At 42.5% G+C, this 18,838-nt stretch overlaps 1 protein-coding gene across 1 annotated transcript; it reads right to left on the bottom strand.

Moving 5' to 3' along the window:
* Positions 1–1,524: 1,524 nt before the first annotated feature.
* On the bottom strand, positions 1,525–17,193 carry LOC103184616 (ras-related protein Rab-14). Its single transcript, XM_007902738.2, has 8 exons — positions 17,108–17,193; positions 10,660–10,716; positions 8,594–8,647; positions 7,720–7,897; positions 6,878–6,944; positions 5,749–5,836; positions 4,518–4,548; positions 1,525–3,650 (listed from the first exon to the last, which is right to left on the bottom strand). Exons 2-8 carry the CDS (start codon positions 10,709–10,711, stop codon positions 3,473–3,475), a joined length of 648 nt encoding a protein of 215 aa, XP_007900929.1. The 5' UTR covers positions 10,712–10,716; positions 17,108–17,193; the 3' UTR covers positions 1,525–3,472.
* Positions 17,194–18,838: the final 1,645 nt, after the last annotated feature.

The following is an 18,838-nucleotide window of genomic DNA, read 5'->3' as shown; positions in this document are numbered from 1 at the left end:
TCCAGGTCAGAAGGCTAACTTCCTTCAAGACATTCCAATGAGTTACAAAAATACCATGGATCTGCTCCAATGGATCCTCGCACTCATTTTCAAATCCCTTCATGCCTTTGCACCTCTCTCTCTATCCAATCTGCTTACCTACCACCTGCTGCCTCCGCTCGGCTGGCTTAGGCCTCCTGTTTGTCCCCCATCCCCTTTGCTCCATCATCGGCTATGCCTTCAGTCAATACTCCCCAAAACTCCGGCACTCTCTCCCTCAATTTCCCTGTCTTGCCCCCTCCCTCTGCACTTAAAACTCCCGCCTTAAGACCTTTTTGACCTGTGGCTCGGGGTCAGACTCTGCTACTATCAAGTTCTCCAGGACCCTATCCCGCATGAAGGGTGTTATATAACAATAATAAAATTACAATTGCCTTTCATGTCAGGAGGACGTCCCAAGGCACAGCACAGTTTCGGACCCGAACTGGGGGTCAGGATCGGGGAGGGTGGAGGCCAGGGCGAAGGAGGGCAACCAAAGGCTCGGTCAAAGAGGAGAGTTTTGAGATGGGTCTTGAAGGAGGCAAACGCAAATTGTTTTAAAATCACACGTTTACAACACTAAATTTGAATAAATCAATAACTGAAATTAAATGGACTTCTGTAAAAAGCGTTAGTGATTAAAAGTAGACTCGATTGCTGCAGGGTGAAGAGTTAATATTGGTCATCAGTCTGATCAACCAACCATTGGAATCCTCTTAAAAGACTGCCACCTTCTGGTGGTGACTGGCTCAATACTTTGTTGAAATCCCATCATTCCCGAAAAAAATTAACATCTAAATTGAGTTGATAAACCCAGTACAGAACACATTAAATGTGAATGAATTGTATTTTGCAGCTCAGCTTCAACGGGCACTGCAAAGGCTTCCGAGAAGAGCTACTGTTGAAAAGGCCGGTTGACGTGGGAGGTGGAGAATGGGAAAAGTGTGTTACGTGGAATTGAATCAGTATTTAGGATTTCACTCAAAAACCTGTAAATGAAACCAGAACAGTTTTTTGTTCTTAAAAATTTGGTCAACTGCAGAACAGTCAGTGCAGGCAAGTCGACTAACATCAGGGACAGTCTGTCAGAGGCAAACAGCCGTCAGAGCTGTAATATTCTGATTCTACATCAAGGCAGCAGGTAGGTGAATAAAATGTGAACGTACTTTCAGTCACACTGTGCACCGCTAACAGCCAGGCTGGGCCAGAAATTTACTACAGTACAATCAATCTTTTCCTGATCCCCAAAATGAAAGGTTCTTAAAGGAGTAAAGAGACAATTCAGAGGGTTTGTGATTGGCATAGTTTATTCCACAGAATCCCAAAGTCTGTGCCTATTTACCTGGTAAATGGTTTATTTTTGAATGATTACAGACACTGCATTGCCAGATCTCTAAACATATACATTTAGCTCACTGATGTGCCACATTGAGAGGTGGAGTAATATTGTCTTGGAGTTACGAGGATCAAGGTTACAATCTTAAAGGACTACAAAGACAACTTAACTAGATACAGGTACTTTATTTACAAATTCAGATTAATAGCATTTTGTTCCATCAAATGAAAGGTACAGCAGTTCAAAGTAATTCTTTTTTCAGACACAGATATATAAACAACAAGACCTACTGTAAAGCTGTTCAGGAGTAATTAAGATCTCATACCACCAATTAACTAAAGCAAACTTTAGCAGAATCAGATTGAATCACCCTCACCCCATTCCCTGCACGCTGGATGCGAGGCTGTGGTCCCTGGTTAACACTTCACTGAAGCAAAGGCTCATCATTTTAAGCAAAGACAAGAAAATCCTGACCACTTCCTTTTTTCCTCTCAACAATTATCCCACAAGCTCAACAAAAAGTTCACATTCTGAAACTTAAAACACTACAAACTAGGGACAGTGCACAAATTGACAAGTTTCCAATAGATTGCAGATTCCCACGTTTCTGTACAAGGACCCTAAGGTGTTTTGTTTTCTCTACACAAGTGCGAGGATTTGACTGCTCGTGTATCAGACATATAGGGGAAAAATAGAGTATTCTTCCTTCCCTGACATTCGATGCAATGCTTAAACAGTAGACCCATTTTACACAACTGAAGATGCATTCAGCAGTATTTTCGACCACAATTATGCCACCAAAGGCAAACTTAATCACCATTTGTATTTTAAATGTTTATCCCCTGAAATAATAAAAAAAAAGGTCAATATCCATTTTGTAATTCCACCAAGTGTTTAATGCAAAAAAAAGCAAAATAAAGTTTAAAAATAACCCCCCCAATCTATTCTTTTAATGGAATTCTTTCCAGTTCATGAAAGGACAATTGCACCTAAATGTGAGTATAAAAGCACATACATGTGCATTAATTCACCCAGTTTCTTTTTAAACAATATAAGGCATTTAAATACAGCCATAAACGCAAGACATCTACAGAGAACATTACACATTCGATTGCACAATAACAGGGTTAGCGGCAGAGTCTCCACAGTGCAATGATGGAACAAGACAAGAGAATACGAAACTTAACTAGTGTTAAAGTACTGCTTGTTTTGCTTTTTTTTATTTAAAATGTGATTATTCTGTGCTTAAAGGGGCAACATGGTCACTTACAGATTGTACTGTACAAACTGGTACTTTTCTAGCAGGTGCCAGTAAATCAATTGGTTTCTTCATTAAAATCATATACACACAGATGTATTTAAATGTTAGCTCAGTTTCCTTCAAATTTTATACATATTTACGTATTGTTTGTTAGTAAATGTAAAGAATAAAATGACAAAAAAGCACACTAATAAAGCCTTCTTTGTATCTTGAAAAGAGGGAGAGATGGGTTATCATTTACAAGGTTAAGACAGAAGCTGGAATTAGAGCCCCGGGGAAAACATGTAACTAGGGGTGAACTCACGAACAGCAACAAGCTCACTCGATGTGGCTGGCGGACACCCAATCTGGTACCAAGCCTCGGTGTCCGTCACAGAACCGATCAGTAACTTTGAACAATGTGGACAACAGTTTATGGCAGAACAGATGGTTGTTTGAACTGGAAGGTTTAGGTCTATAACAGGCCCTATGAGAGGGCGGGGGGGAAAGAGGGGAAAAATGGAATTAAGAAATGCCGGCCTGAGTATTTAGCCGATACGAGATCACAGAATTCAGATCACAGACGAGAGCGAATGATGAGGAACTACCACAAGTACCATGAGTAAGAAAATATTTCAATTCTAGATTCCATGCAAGAGAGGTTTATTACTCTACTCATTTTCCTTGTAATCCAATATCTACGGTATGTGTGGGTTTTTTTTTTAGCGAAGAGCCATTTTATCGTGTTAAACTGTTGTCACAGCAGCATATATCCCGTCAGATTATCAGCGGATGAGGGACGCAGCTAGAAATACTGCTTGGACAGACAAAGAGAAAGGTGTGAAAGGTCGGGAGACGTACTGGCTTGCGGAAGGCCACTAGCAGCCACAGCCGTCTCTCTGAGGCTGCGGCTCGCTGGTTAATCGGCCGCCCTGAGGAGCCGAAGGCTTGTGCTGTACTCCCGACTCAGCAGCGTTCAGGTCGAGGCTGCCATCTTGGATGTTCTGGTAGATCTTCTTGGCAGCTTCCAGGAATGCGTCCTCAACATTCTCGCCCCTGCAAACAGAACGAGGGAGGGGGAAATAAACCACAGGCTTCAACATAAGGCATCAAGGAGATCAAACAGTCCACATCTCATCTCCATCAACAAACAGCTGACATTTAAGCCTGGCTGTTTCAAAGGCAGCTCTGACACCTCTCCCCTGAAGACAGCAATGGTTAGAAAGCACAGCCTTACTAGGGCAGGGCTGATTAGGTTTGCCACTTGTTTTAGCCTCTCTGTTCCTGCATACAGAACTCAAAATATTAAACTGTAGAAAGTTGCTAACCTAGAATTGTGAAGAGGACAAACTAGTCTGAACAGTTTAAAGTTGTCGGTTCAATTCACTATGGATAGGGTCAAAATGTAATAAAATTAGGCTTTAATGAGATAAGCAGCCTCATGAGAGGGTGAGAGAGATTTAGTTAAAACCATGGAGTAAAGAATAATTCTTTATCACCCAATTTGCTTTATCCACAGGCACCAACAGTGTACAAAGTCAGTAACAGGTTTTATTGCAATTAAAAAATTACATTGTTTACCACAACATTTTCATTTCATGATACACAACAAACTCAGGTCTGTAGCTATATGGGCTGTTTAATAAAAGTTCAATTTCATAAGAATTTGCTGCGAAAGACCAAGGTCCACCCGGTTTGCCTCTAGTCGCTTGCACATATCATGTCCCAAACTATATACTATATCCCATGATATTATTTCCCAACAGAAATCAATTTAATTTGTTCTTGAAAGAATCAACACTTTCTGCTTCCACCGTTTCCCTAGGGAGCCTGTTCCATATGTTTACTACTTGCTCACTGAAGTAGTGTTCCCTTAGATTTGTTGTAGATTCATTCAAAGGCATATCCAGAACAGCTACTCACGTTTTTGCACTGGCTTCAAGGAATAGGAGACCTGCAACAAAACAAAATCAAACTTGATCACCAGCACCTGGGCCAAGAATTCTCTCTGGGCTTCAGTGAGGCTCAGTGATATTCTCCAGCTGCACCCTGTTTGAGTTCTACTCAAGGACATCATAGCATGGAGTCCCGGAACCTCGGTCTGTATACAGTCCTCACTTTAAGTGGAGTCCTGTAGCTTAGTAGTTAGAGCCCTCGCCTCGCAAGCAAGAGGACCTGGATTGACAATCCCGGTAGGGTGAAACTATCGGCAAGTTTCCTTACTCCACATGCCTCTGATCACCTAGCAGTAAGTAGGAACCTGATCGTTAGTCGATCAAACACAAGAATTATTATTTAAACAATGTCACTGAATAAGGCAAAATTCAATAGTGCTATGAATGGTTTGTTAGCAGAAACCTTTTACTGGGCTTATGGAGGCTAGAATAGTGCAGTCACCATGTTGGGTTAGATTTTCTGCAGTGTGGAAATCATTTCAGGAAAATCTTCAGTATCAAATAAAAACACTGCTTCTCAAACACATACCATTGCAAACCCAGTTATTCAGTGCAACCAACACCTCCCCATACCTTTATATCATTAAGCAGCAGCTTTCTCTGTAGCTTCCAAACTATTTCGACCCCAACATAAGATTCTGATTAACCTACCGTGGTTATTTACGGAAGTAAGCTTGCTGTGAGCGCAATATTAACTGCAAGCTTCCTAATTCAAGCCAACCGTAGAATAAATCATGCAGCCTCTCCACACTGGCTTCCTCTTGCATGTCTGATGCAATTCTCAACCGCGTCGAATGAAAAACGAGCAACTTTTTAAAATGAGGGTAATGTTCGGGTAAGGAATTCAAAGCAGAAGCTGAACAGGCTGTCAATGCACCTTCAGTACAAGAACTCTTCAGGTTCATAGGAATGTACAATATATCTTGAATGGCCAAACACCAGTATTTTGTTGTAGTGAGGCCTCTTCTGTTCTAGGACTGACTGGCATCCCTCAAACAGGCAGCTAAATTGCTGGTTCCCAGTTGTTGGGACACGAACTAGACTCTGCCAGGAAATGGAGCAAAATACAAGCCCTCACTTTCTCCCTCCCCTCACCAAACCTAAAAGGCTCCACTGGAAGAATTCATTCAGGTCGCTGTGAACACATCATCACATTTCTCAGAGAGGACATGTGATGAGAAAGCAGGCAACAAACCTACCGTTTTCTTCAGCAAACTGCTTGGCCTCTTCGTACGTTACATCTCGCTGAGCTTCAAGATCTGCCTTATTTCCTATAAGAATAATCACCTGTGGACGGGAAAGAAGAATAAATAACACAGGATTTGAGATTGAACCTGCCTCACATTCTTGTTTGATCACTGCGAAACCTGGAGAGCTACCCTGTTCACGCAGTTTTATAAGATTAAGTGAGTTTACTGATCTCTAAACTCATCTTGACAAACACCAAGCCAACACTGAAGGCGGGGTACAAGTTAGCCAACATTTGTTAGCATTATCAACAAATAACACTGTGTAAGAAGATGAGCAAATTTACAGGATTTAAAGTGCTTTCTTCCAACAAATGCAATTAGGTCAACATCAAAGTCCCAATTAGCAACCGGGCTGATTAAACTGCCTGTCTGCTAGAAGGGTAATAAATTACAAAAGAGCCCTTTTCCGGGATTAATCGCTGAGGATATTTCAAACCAGATTAATTACAGCAAAGCAGAGACTTAGCAAGAATGTTACCGAGCTCCAAGATATGCCCATTTCAACAAAGGCATTCTTAGAACCAAAGTTCACGTCTAGCAACAATTCCACACTGTACATAACCCACAAAATATACAGTCAATTCACTTTACAGCATAGTCTGTGAAACACTTTGAGACGTCTCGAAGACGTGCTAAAGCACTATATCAAATGCAAGGATTATTATATAACAGGATAGCCCCTTACACACACTCACACCGTGACCCAGAGTATGTTGACTGACGCTGGTCAATCTCACTGCCTACCCAACTACCTAAAATATTCTCCATACATCTCTCCTGTCCTCTAACAACCCCAAATTTGTCTAATTTTCAGAAACTTGCCCGTTCATTTTAGAAACCCATTCATAGCAACTTGTTCCAAGGAACCAGTCTCAAGTCTGTCCCACATGCCAGGCACCTTTTTAAAACATTGCAGCTTGCTCAAAACATTGCACAGATGTTCACAATTCAACAAGTCAGCAACACAGAGGAATTTCATGCATCAGACCAGTTATTAAAGCAATAGCTTTTTTTGCAGAACAGTTATTAAAGCAATATATCCCTGTGGTCAGACATAGCTACTTTTGCATTAACTTACGGTATTTGGATTAGTTAAATTTCTTGCATCTGTCAACCAGCTGCTAAGATGGTTGTAAGTACTTCTCCTGAAAAAGAAAGCAGAACAGTTGACATGGGGATTATATAACTCCAACCCACAAGGATCTTTCTATACTGTTCCCCCCTCTCTCGTGGAGGTTCAAAGAGAGTTTCTCTTCACGAGACTCAATGGAGACGCAGGTGGTGATTTTATACCATCGCACATTGTACCTAGGATTACACAGCCACACGCTGCAGGCACAAGATAACCCGCAACAAATCGTTCAATCGGTTGTTTGACTTCCAACATAGAGCTGTCACGACAGTGGAGCTCAATGGTGACTTCAGTCAAATCCACATCCTCACCCGAGCGGGAGGGTTGTTACCATTAAGAGCAGAAATCTCTCGGCCAATTCCTCACCCCCCACTGAAAGGCCAATTGTAGAGTCTCAACTGTTGCCCAGGCTCCCAACAGATTGGATATCAAAGCTGCAGCCTTCAGATTTGCCTGGCTTTGTGCTGCGCAGACATTGCCTTAACCCACTCAGCTATCACAAGAAGCTCAAATGATTCTGAATCACAACACTGAGGAGGCAGGATAAACACTCCACTGAACAGCACGAGAATTGGTGTTAGGTACCAGTGGGTGCAATATCCCATCAACATCGCTATTTAAAAAAAAACATGTCATGGATACTGATCCAATATGGACAAATTAATTCCAACTTCATGTAAATGATAAGTATAGCAACCTGAAGACTAAAGAGACTTGCATCTTTGTGAATAGAGCAAGTAATTGATAACACACTCAAGCAGAAGTGCGATTAGAACGAGCGGGCTCACCTGGTGATATCGTAAACCATTAGAGCTCCAGCGGCTCCTCTGTAGTAGCTGCGTGTGACCGCCCGAAACCTCTCCTGGCCAGCCGTGTCCCAGATCTGAAGTTTGATCTTCTGACCGCTAACTTCAATTATTCTGGTTCCAAACTCTACCCCAATTGTATGGGGACAATCAGCCATAACTAGATTGGAACGCAGGCATTAAACAGAAACAGGCTACAGACAACATGCCTCATTGGATTTAGCCAACAATGAAGCCCTCTTTTATACTGAACTCAGTTCAGAGAGGGCTTAACCATAAACAATTCATTGTGGGTTACTTTTAGGGATCTTAATTTGCAAACTTTGCAAGAGGATCAGTAAAGTGAAGCCCGATTACCCAACCACCCAGAACTCAGCGCATACATAGATTTCGCGTTTCTATTGCTATGAAGCCAGATTGTGGACCGAGGATGCTGGGGAGGGGTGGAGTGTGGAGGGGGAAATCAATGTGGAGCAGGGAATTTCCCCACTGACGTCCTATTACCCAAAACCCTTACGGGTAGGGTTGGAAAGCTGAAAATGCAGTGGAAAGCTTGCCAGACAGTGCTTTCAAATGACAAGACAACGTAGTGTTAGCTGATTAAATGCCTGCAATTTCCCTAACATACACTCTGGGGTCCCCAAGCCCAGAAGTGCATTCTATTACACATGTAGGTGGCACACATAAGCAGAAATCTTATCTGGATAACGTGGTTTGGATACTATTAAGCATGGGTGATGGGTTTCCATAAGTATCAAGATATTCGGCTGACCAAATAATAAAAAAGTCCTAAAGTGAAAGGTGCTAATATAGAAGTAAATTATGGTTGAAATGTCTGTGCACAGCATCTACTTACATTTCTTTTCTGTAAATTGATGAAGCAAACATGACTTCCCTACACCCATGTCCCCTGTTTGAAAGAAAACTGAAGTGAGTTTCACAGGAATGAAGTTAGCATTAGTGCTCCCTAGCTTACTGCCAGTTCATACCCTCATACTGCCAGTTCTTACATGCTTTCATTACATCGAGGCTCGACCATGCAAACTCATTGCTTGTCGGCCTCCCCAACTCCTTCCTCCACAGGCTGCAAATCATCCAGAACTCTGCAGCCCATGTCCTCTCCCGCACACCCCCCATCCTCACCCAACTCCACTGGCTTCCTATCACACAGAGGATACAGTTCAAGATCCTGGTCCTCATTTTCAAAGCCCTCCACGGTCTTGCTCCCCACTACCTCTCCAACCCCCTACCATCCTGTTCGCTCCCTTCACTCAGCGGGCACCGGCCTGCTTCATGTCCCCCGCCTCCCTCGCCCCACTATTAGCGGGTGGGCCTTCCGCCATTCTCTCCCCACCCTCTGGAACTCCATCCCGCTGTTCCTCCGTCTTGCCTCCTCCCCTGCCACCTTCAAGACCCATCTCAAGACCCTCCTCTTTGACCATTGCTTTCAATCTCCCTGCTGCCCTCCACCCTCCCCCACCCGACCCCCAGCTTGGGTCCAGCGCCTTGGGACGTCCTCCTGACGTGAAAGGCACTATACAAATGTAATTTTGTTGTTGTTGTTTTACTCTAAAACACTTTTTGCCCATAAAATAGTCAATTCATTTTATAAGGTATTCTGTGAAGGGCTTTGAGATATCTCAACAACGTGATAAGGCGCTCTATCAAATGCAAATATTATTATAAAACTAGAAGTCCTTGTATTCAACACGAAGAGCAAAAATGGGTCACTTTATGCAATATTCATTGTTAGGAATTTGCTGTGGAAGAAATAGGCATGGAATTATTTACATCTAGTGTTTGAATAGCTAGTAATTTCAAGATGGTTGATAGAAGATAGATCTTTATAATTACAAATGAAAATCCTGAAAGCACAATCCACTCAAGTTTGCTGTAAACCTCTTAAATTGTGGTCAATTGTAGTAGTGAGTGGATTTATTATCTAATATAAAACTGAGATTTTAGTAGTTAAATCTTTCTTGAATAAGAAGTTTTTAATTATAATAAACCTTGCTTTTAATTAGACTGGGAACATTTGGGGTTTCGCAGCAGACAGTAGTCTGATGGTATCAGGGGAACCAACTGGGAGAATGTTAGGCGTTAGCTTGGCTCAGTGGGTAGGACTGTAATCTCTGAGACAGTGGGTTCAAGCCGCAAGTGGCTTTATTACTAGGTAAACTTTTCAATTGGGAGTTTTATAATGAGTTTACTTGTAGATAGTGCGGGCAATACTGATAAACCCAGCAACGCTGATCTTTTGGTTTACTCTGAATGACTGGTTACCCATAGGCCTGAATCCTCTTGGTTCCAGAGGCAAAACAATCCATGCTGCTGTGTGCAATTGGCTGCCGCATTTCACCCACAGAATAGTCAATTCACATTGCTGCATATTCTATGGCATGGTTTGAGACGTTTCAACAATGTAATTACGCACTATATCAAATGCAAGGATTATTATCATAGCATCAGCTTCAAGCAAGCCCCCTACTCAACGGAAAAACAACCAAATGCAATCTCTGTAAATGAAAGTCAGAGCAATAATAAACACCCAAAGACCTTGCTTTGATGAGTTTTGTTTCCTCTGTGATACTATCAAGAGCAGTTAAATGGAGAACACACCACTATTAGTGAGCTGACGTACAAGGAGAAAAGTTCTGCCAATAAAAGAAATGGAAATATTTTCTTATTGATGCCTTTCCACCACTGGAGAGCATTTAGCAAAACAAGATCTTTAAGAACATTACCAAAGGATTCATCCATTTTGTTCCTAGTGAGCAATAAAAACAGCAACTACTTTGTTCTCATTTCAACCTTTGGAAGCTTCCCCCACCCCTGCCCCTCCCCCCATCCAGTCTGTTGCATTTTTGCAGTATAAGAGAGCAGCAATCAGTCTAAAACTACGATCACATTAAAGGCACTCACCAATAATTATATATTTGAAGATGTAGGAGTAGTTGTACGGAGCGGTAGCCATTCTGGCTGTAAGAGAGAAAAGAAAAATCAATACAATCATCTGTTTTAGAAATTTACTCATCAAGTAAATGCTGCAATTCACTTTAAACAATATTCATCCACAAATCTAACTCTGCACAGCACTTTGTGATGAAAGAACAATTGGTCAGAGAGTGAACCTAAAGAAGCACAATCACTGATACATGGAAGCTCTTCTCCACGATTCAACAACAAAAAATTACATTTGTACAGCAGCTTTCACATTGGGAGGACACCCCAAGGCGCTGGACAGTCAGGTATTTGGACCCGAGGAGGGTGTTGGGATCAGGAAGAGTGGAGGGCAGGGGTAAGGAGGGCGACCAAAGAGGAAGATCTTGAGACAAGCCTTGAAGGAGGCAAGGAAGGGAGCAAGGCAAAGGGACTGTGGGATGGAGTTCCATAGGCTGGGAGCAGAGAGGCTGAGAACCCGACCACAGATGGTAGGGCGGGTCAGACAGGGGATGTGGAGCAGGCTGGAGCTTGCTGAGCGGAGGGAGCGCACAGGCCAATGTGGAGTTAGCAGATCACAGAGAACTATTCATTCTGTATAGTTGGTACATTCAACCACAGGAAAGCTACCCCAATATTGGCAAATTCTACAGCTTCATTTATCATTACCAGCTAGCTACCTCGCTGACATGGGCAAGCATACTGCTCTTGGGTTTCTACCACTTCAACAGCTAGAAGAGGGTTCTGAATTCTGTCTTCTGCAATGTGACCTGCTCCAGAAGTACAGCAGAAGTACCAACATTGCAGAGAGCTGTTCTGTAACATTACTGCTTCATTGAAATACTTTAAAAAGCCATGTATTCCAGTTGTGGAGCTGNAAAAAAGCAACTCACCAGATGGTCCATGCAGCATTTTAAAACACTCAGGAGACAGCATTTAAACCACAAGTACCACAGTGATTCCAACTCATTAAATAGCCAATAACCCAACTGTTACAAGTGAATGTTCACAACAAAAGGGTTTCACCTATTGAACTCCCAACAAGGTATGAAGACAAACCACTTGGAAGATGCAATAAAGATCAGCTTTGGAAGCAAACAGGTAATTGACACAATCCACTTGAACAGAACTGGCTCAACAACCTACTCTGTGTTCCTGTCCCGCACAGTATAAGATTGGCACTTCCCAAGGACTGACACTAACACATTCTCATTTCTGTGTAGTAGTAATTCCGCTCCTAGTCACTCAGTCCTTGTGCATTTGCTGACCAGGGTTGTTTGATGACTGTTTACATAGATCAGTAACAAAGGAATTATGGCAAGTTTAGTTCCTAATTGGTGGGACACTCCTAGCTCAATTTGTGAATTGACCACGACAGAATCACAAGTTTCTGTAGACCTGCCAGTATTCATAAGAGATAACCCCAGGAATTCTTAACATCCTTAAAGTGGTATGCCAAGTGTAAATAGAAACCTTAGCTTATGTCTCACCACACCTCAGATTTGCCAGTTGCAAACGCCAGCTTCCAGTTACTCAGCTAACCTGTGATAATGGGAACACCAACAGCACTTTACAGCAAAGAAAAATATGCTAAATGGATGTCTTAATTGGACTGAAGTTTAAACAGGAGCCAAATTTCTCTCCCAGGAGAAAATAAGGAAACATTTGCTTTTAAGATGTCATTTAGCTTTAAAATCAATTCTTGCTTATCTGCCAGCCAAACACTCACACGCCAGGAGAGATTATGGTTGAAATAAGTTGGGACTTCAAAGACTGGCATGTTTCATCCTAGACTGCCGACAGAAAAATGCGCATTTCTTTTAGGGAGTGAGAAGCTCATTGTGAGGGAACAGATATGGACTACAGAGCTCTGGATAAATTGATGTTTGTGGAGAGTCAAGCTTGGAAGGCCCTAACTTTGCAAAAACTCAAATTTGTTCTGAAATGTAGCTGGACTATTAGCAAATCTACTTAAGAACATAAGAATTTGCTAGGCGAAAAATCAAGGTCAAACTAGTTTGCCTTCCACTATCCTGGCAGTCGCTTGGCATGTCGTGACCCAAACTATATACTGTGGAGTCCTGTAGCTCAGTGGTTATAGCACTCGCCTCGCAAGCGAGAGAATTGGGTTCAATTCGCACTAGGGCGAAACTTTGGGCAAGTTTCCTTAATCCACTTGGTTGATGATAAACCCTCAAGAAAAAAAATAATTTAGTCACTCAATCGATGACTGTTTGTGGGACACTGCTGTGCGCAATTGGCTCCAGGTTTCACCCACAAATATACAGTGAATTCACTTTACAGTATATTCGGTGAAGCACTTTGAGACTCTCGAAGACACGAAAAGCACTATATCAAATGCAAGGATTATTATTATATTTATATTGTATCCAGAGATACAACCTTAGTGGGTCAACCTTAAGAGGATGAAGACACATTGCAGATAGAGCAAGTTACATTACACAAGAGGCACTTCCCAATGCTGCATTTTGATCTATACGTTTCCATTTAAAAGATTAGAGCCCCAATTTAAAAAAACTCAAATATAGTTAGAGTTCAGATAGCAAGTCGGATCTCTCATTTGTGAAATCGGCAGAAATTTGTTATAAAATCAACTTCATTTCAGCTCACTGGATAAAACGGAAATAGAAAATGCATAACTGAAAAGAGAACTTTCTGGATTACATCAGAATCTAAACAACACAAGTGTATTCAGATTATTTTAAGATTCAGGTACATATGTCTGCTCTGCGATTAGCACCTTCCCATGGCTAACTCACAGAGACGAGAATCACAGGTACAAACATGTCCCAGCACTTCAAAACTCCACTTTGTTTTGCCACCTTGCACACTGGTTGCAATCTGCCACACTTTGTTATTGGACTTGGGAAAAAAAGTGATGATGAGAAAAGACAGCTTTCTATATCTGGCTAATTTTTTTTAAAAAAAACCCAGGGGAGAAAAGCGGGCAGGAAAGAGGAAGAGCACCTTGTATTTGCAAGGATAAGGGGAAAGAGCAGGGGAATGGGAGTGATTGTGTAGCTCTTCCAAAGAGCCGGCATAGGTACGGCATAGGCCATCGTACCTATGCCGTAATACTCTATGATTCTGACCGCCCACTGCTAGGGAGGAGTCACACATTGTTGACTGTTCAGCTTCAAACCGAGCCACTCCATTAATTATTGGAAAGAATCCAGCTCCATCCTATTAGTAAATAGAAGTTTACACTGGCCATTAGTATGTTCACAATTGACGTTTACATCAATCCATTGGTACATACACCAAGTAAACCAAGCAAGTATGCTTCAACAAAGCCAAATCTAAACAATATCTGAATCACCATCACTGAATTATGGCCACGATAACTCAACAATGAAACAGGCAATTATTGCAAAGTGAATGGGAGTGTCCTGCCTGGCGTCAATCAGCAAATCAACATTAACATTAGTTACAAGCTTATCATTTTGCAGGATCATTTTTGTTTTACACACACACACACACACACGTCAAGCTGCTTACTTCCAACTACAATATTCTGCTCACCACCGGCAAAACTCACTGGCAGTCAGAAATCTGTAGCCCAAGCCTCGTTGCACCACTTCATACCAAAGTTGATACTCACATCAAGTGAGCTACACTGTGTGATTGATGCATAAAATGGTCACCAGTTCACTGAAACCGTACTAAGCAACATACAAACAAGGAATACCTTGCCAACCTGTGTAAAACTAGTTAACAGTTAATTCAAAGTCAAATTTACGAAAAAGAATCTTTTAACTATGTATTACGACAAAATCCAATCCAATGCAGGTTTGATCTTCCACATAAAGGGGTACATATTTAATGGATTCAGAACCAAAAGCTACCATACTATGATTTGATGCTTTGTGAGGTGTAAATGGATACAGGAGTGGGAGCTAGAATAAGCCACAAAAAGAGTAAAGAACACATTCCAACCCCAAAGCATTTGATGCTCATGCTTCACTGGGATTTCAAGCTCAGCTGCTAGAAGTCTGAAATATGTGTCATAGATGAACAACCCTCCACGCCCACTGACAGGCCTATTCCAAACTGCAAAAAATAGGTTGAGCTATTAGTCAATGGTACATTGCTGTTATAGATTTCATTTTAACCATATTTACTCTTTACATAGTTAGGGTGCAGAAGTACAATTTAAAGATAGATTCTTCCCATTGACATACTGAATGAGCCAACATCATAATTTGGCTCAATTTTGCCAGCCAAGGAAAGAGGAGGGAGATTTAAGTTGAAATCACAGCCCCCTCCCCCTCTGCAATTATTACTGAATCCTTGTGAATGCACACAGACACCGAGTGGGGGCAGAACCAAGCTTGGTTACAGTAACCTCTCAGTTAAACAATCCATTAACACTCACTATGGAGTCTCAAGAGTGAATAATGGTTACTAAGCCATGGCTCGTAGGACCAAAGCATGGACCAGCATTAACATTATCGTGGCAGGAGGTATAAGGGGCGAAATAAAAGAGACAGAATCAATTTGAAATGCAATACCCAATTCACAAAACACAAAGAGCATATTTTAGTTACTGGACAAAGGGACTATTTAAAACAGTTGTCAAAAACTTTTAGCTATAGTAATGCAACTTATACAACCCATACAATACACCCTCTCTCTCTACAAAGCAAGCATAAAATTAGACATACAAAGACCTCTTATCCCAGTTAGTTAAGACAGTAGTATCATTATATACGTTTATGCATCTTAAAGATATATTAAATGCTTACATTAATTGTTCAACGTTTTAAATACTGTGGACCTAATATTAAGCTAATAGAACACTAGCCTGCATCTGATTTGTCAACAAGTAACTTTAGTTTGGAAGTCTGTCTCAATCAGTTCTTTTTTATATCCCACAACATTCCAATACATTAAATCACTCAGATTGAAACAGTGATTGTTTCAACAGGGAATTAATTATATTGTGTATTGGCACTGCAAAAAATCCCAACTTTAGTCCACAGACATCAGTAGATACTCAAAACAGTTCCTGATGAAACCCAGCATTAGATGCACAATAATAATAATCCTTCCATTTGATATAGTGCTTTTTCACGTCTTCTCAACAATTATCTACAAGTTCACCATTTGTTATTTTATGGTAACAAAGCGCTGATTTTTTTTCTATAAAATGAAAAAATACCACAAGACTCAAAACATCCACCAATTCCATCTCCCCCCTGCATTCTTACCATAATCCTAGATGTGGTACCTTTTTTTTTTAAACGTTCAGAAACTACTCTTTAAAAGTGAAGTATTGTGATTTTATCCTAAAGCCATTTTGGTTGACACTTGGTTACGAGTCACAACAGGTACTACATCAGCATAACAATAATCCTTGCATTTGACATAGGGACTTGTCAAGTCTTTTGAGACATCTCAAAGTGCTTCACAGAATATACTGTGACGTGAAATTGACGATATTTCGAGGGTGTAGAGAGAAGGCAAAGGGCATCTCACTTATTAGTACATGTTGTGGATTGTAACCAAGTGTGTCAAAAACATTCACTGGTGCTTCTTAAATGTACCAGTGCGATTAATCAGCTAACTGCACCTGCCTGGGTGGTAAGTAAATACTGCACTGAGCAGAGTGGGGGGTGAAAGGACAATACAGGAGCCATAGGGAAGTCAATTCATCTCAGGAACCTGATGAAGAAGCCCTGCAACACTGCCTGAGAAAAAAACCAACCGCCCTCAACGTCCATCTCGTCTTAATGGTACGGAAGTCACAGGAGGAAGCAAACAGCACTGCGCTGCACTGTTCAAAACACAATGCAGCAAAGCAATTACAGTCAGTCAGGGAGGGAGGGAGGAAGGAAGGGGGGGGGGGGGGGGGCAGACATTTAATGCACCGAATGTACCAGAACCTCACCCTCTCTTCCTCCTGTTCTGCCGGAGCTGTACGAAGCAGCAGCTTCCCGGAGGCTCTGGTGCGAGGGAGGAGAGTAAGAGGCTGCGGGGGAGAGGCTGAGGCTGAGGGGCGAGCGAGGCGAGGGCCTAAGTCCCTCCGCAAACCGCCTGGACCGGGAAGGAAGGAAGGAAGGAAGGGGAGAGGGAGATGGACAAAGCACAAGGCCTACTTGTCGTGAGGGGTGACCTCGAGAGGCAGCGCCGGGGCCCGGACGGGAGGTTGGGTGTAGCCGCCCCCACCCACACAGAGAGAGAGAGAGAGAGAGAGAGGGGGGGGGGGGTCAGGCCTTTAAACCGTTTGACTTCACGGCCCGAGATTTATATATCTCCCTTCACCTCACACACACACACATACATACAACAACAACAACACCGCCGCCCGCTCCTCCCTCCCTCCCTCCCTCCTCCCGGGCCCGGCGGGAGGCCACAGCGAGCCTCGTGCCCCGGTTTGAGGGAAGCCCGCGGCGCGGAGGCCGCTTACCGGCAGCGACCTGAACTCGACGCCTTCAAGCCTCGGGCTCAGCGGCGACTCGGACTGGATTCAGCCAAGATGGCGGCGGCTTCCGACGGGGTTTCCTGCGCCTCGTCACACGGCTCGAGCCGAGGAGTCAGAGGTCACCGCCGCCGCCCCGCCCCCTCTCTCTCCTCCTCTGGGCGGGGTTACAGCTGTCACTCAAACAGTGGGCGGTGCCCTCCGCTCCCGATAGGGCTGTCAATCACAGGCAGCAAAGCCTCCAAACCAACAGCAATGACAACAACAACAACAATATTAATAATAATAATAAATAAATAATAATAATAATAATACTAATCCCTGCATTTGACGCGGCGCCTTATCGCGTCTTCGAGACGTTCTCAAAGCGCTTCGCGGGATACGCTGTAAAAGGTGCGGCGACTATGTGTTTTGTGGGGCCACGTGGCGTCCGATCACCAGCAATGCAGTCAGTTATCAGGTTAAAGGAAAGCTCTTCGATTGCAGAGGTTACCAAAAAAAAATGGGATCAACTCGATCCCCGACTGTTTGTGGGACACCGCTGCGCGCAATTGGCCGCCGTGTTTCGTCCACAGGATACACAGTCAATTCACTTCTGCAGTATATTCTGTGAAGCGCTTCGCGACGGCTCAAAGATGTGATAAGACGCTATAACAAATGCAAGGATTATTATTGTATTTATTTATTGAAACATTATTTATGGAACATAATTTGCCAGAGTGTAGCTGTTGAGGCTGAGATCACAGCAGGTATTTGCAAGAGGATTGAAGATACATTTGAAGAGGAATTATGTGACAAGGAATAAAGAGTTGAGATTTGATGGACAGCTGTAGTTTGATGGATCGAATGATTGACTCTTAATCCTAAACTGTGATTTCTTCAATAACAACATCACAAGAACAAGCATTCGTTCACCAAGAGTGCATTCAAACATCATCGAAGTATTCAATCACCAGCAATACATTCAATATTAATAATAATAAACCTTTCATTTGATACAGCGTCTTATTGCCACCACAACAACTTGCACTTATATAGCGCCCTCCTTGAAGAGTAGCATCTCAGAGCGCTTTTGAGAAGTTAGATTGTGGAAGATTGTTCCTGCAGGTTGATGAATGAGTAACGAAGCACTTCGAGAAACACAGGATATACTGTAAAGTGAATTGACTACATTTTGTCTGCAAATCGCGGCAGCCAATTGTGCACAGCACTGTCCCACAAACAGGCGTGGATTGAGTGACCAACTTTGTTTTAAGGGATTATTACCACTGGAAAGCGATCCGCCAATTGACTAACAAGCAGGCTCCTGCTTACTGCTAGGTAAACAGAGGCACGTGGAGTAGGAAAACTTGCCTAATGCTTTGCCCTGCCCGGAAATCCAACCCAGGTCCCCTTGCTTGAGAGGTGAGTGCTCTCACCAAGAGCTACAGGACTCCACATGATTACTTTTTTGGGGGAAAACAAGTACTTTGAGATGTTGCCCTGCCTGAAAGGCGCTATATTGTTGCATGTTGTTGTTGTAAAAAAAGATTATTGAAGAAATCACAGTTTAGGATTAAGAGTCAGTCAACCATTCGATCCATCAAACTACAGCTCCACTCTAATCCCAAATCACTACACTTTTCCTGTTCTTTTTCACACTATCCCTCTTCAAATGTATATTCAATCTTCTTCAAATATTGTTGTGATCTCAGCCTCAATAGCTACTTCTGGCAAAAT

This window comes from Callorhinchus milii, unplaced genomic scaffold, assembly GCF_018977255.1.
Source record: "Callorhinchus milii isolate IMCB2004 unplaced genomic scaffold, IMCB_Cmil_1.0 Scaffold8, whole genome shotgun sequence".
NCBI classification, from domain to species: domain Eukaryota; kingdom Metazoa; phylum Chordata; class Chondrichthyes; order Chimaeriformes; family Callorhinchidae; genus Callorhinchus; species Callorhinchus milii.
This window is presented reverse-complemented; position numbering and strand designations above follow the sequence as displayed.

Excerpts from the sequence above, each read along its gene's own strand:
- LOC103184616 (XM_007902738.2), bottom strand. The coding sequence starts at position 10,711 with ATGGCTACCGCTCCGTACAACTACTCCTACATCTTCAAATATATAATT. Across the intron at positions 8,648-10,659 it reads CTTCAAATATATAATTATTG|GGGACATGGGTGTAGGGAAG; the intron begins GTGAGTGCCTTT and ends TCTTTCAAACAG. Across the intron at positions 5,837-6,877 it reads ATTTAACTAATCCAAATACC|GTGATTATTCTTATAGGAAA; the intron begins GTAAGTTAATGC and ends TCCCGTCCACAG.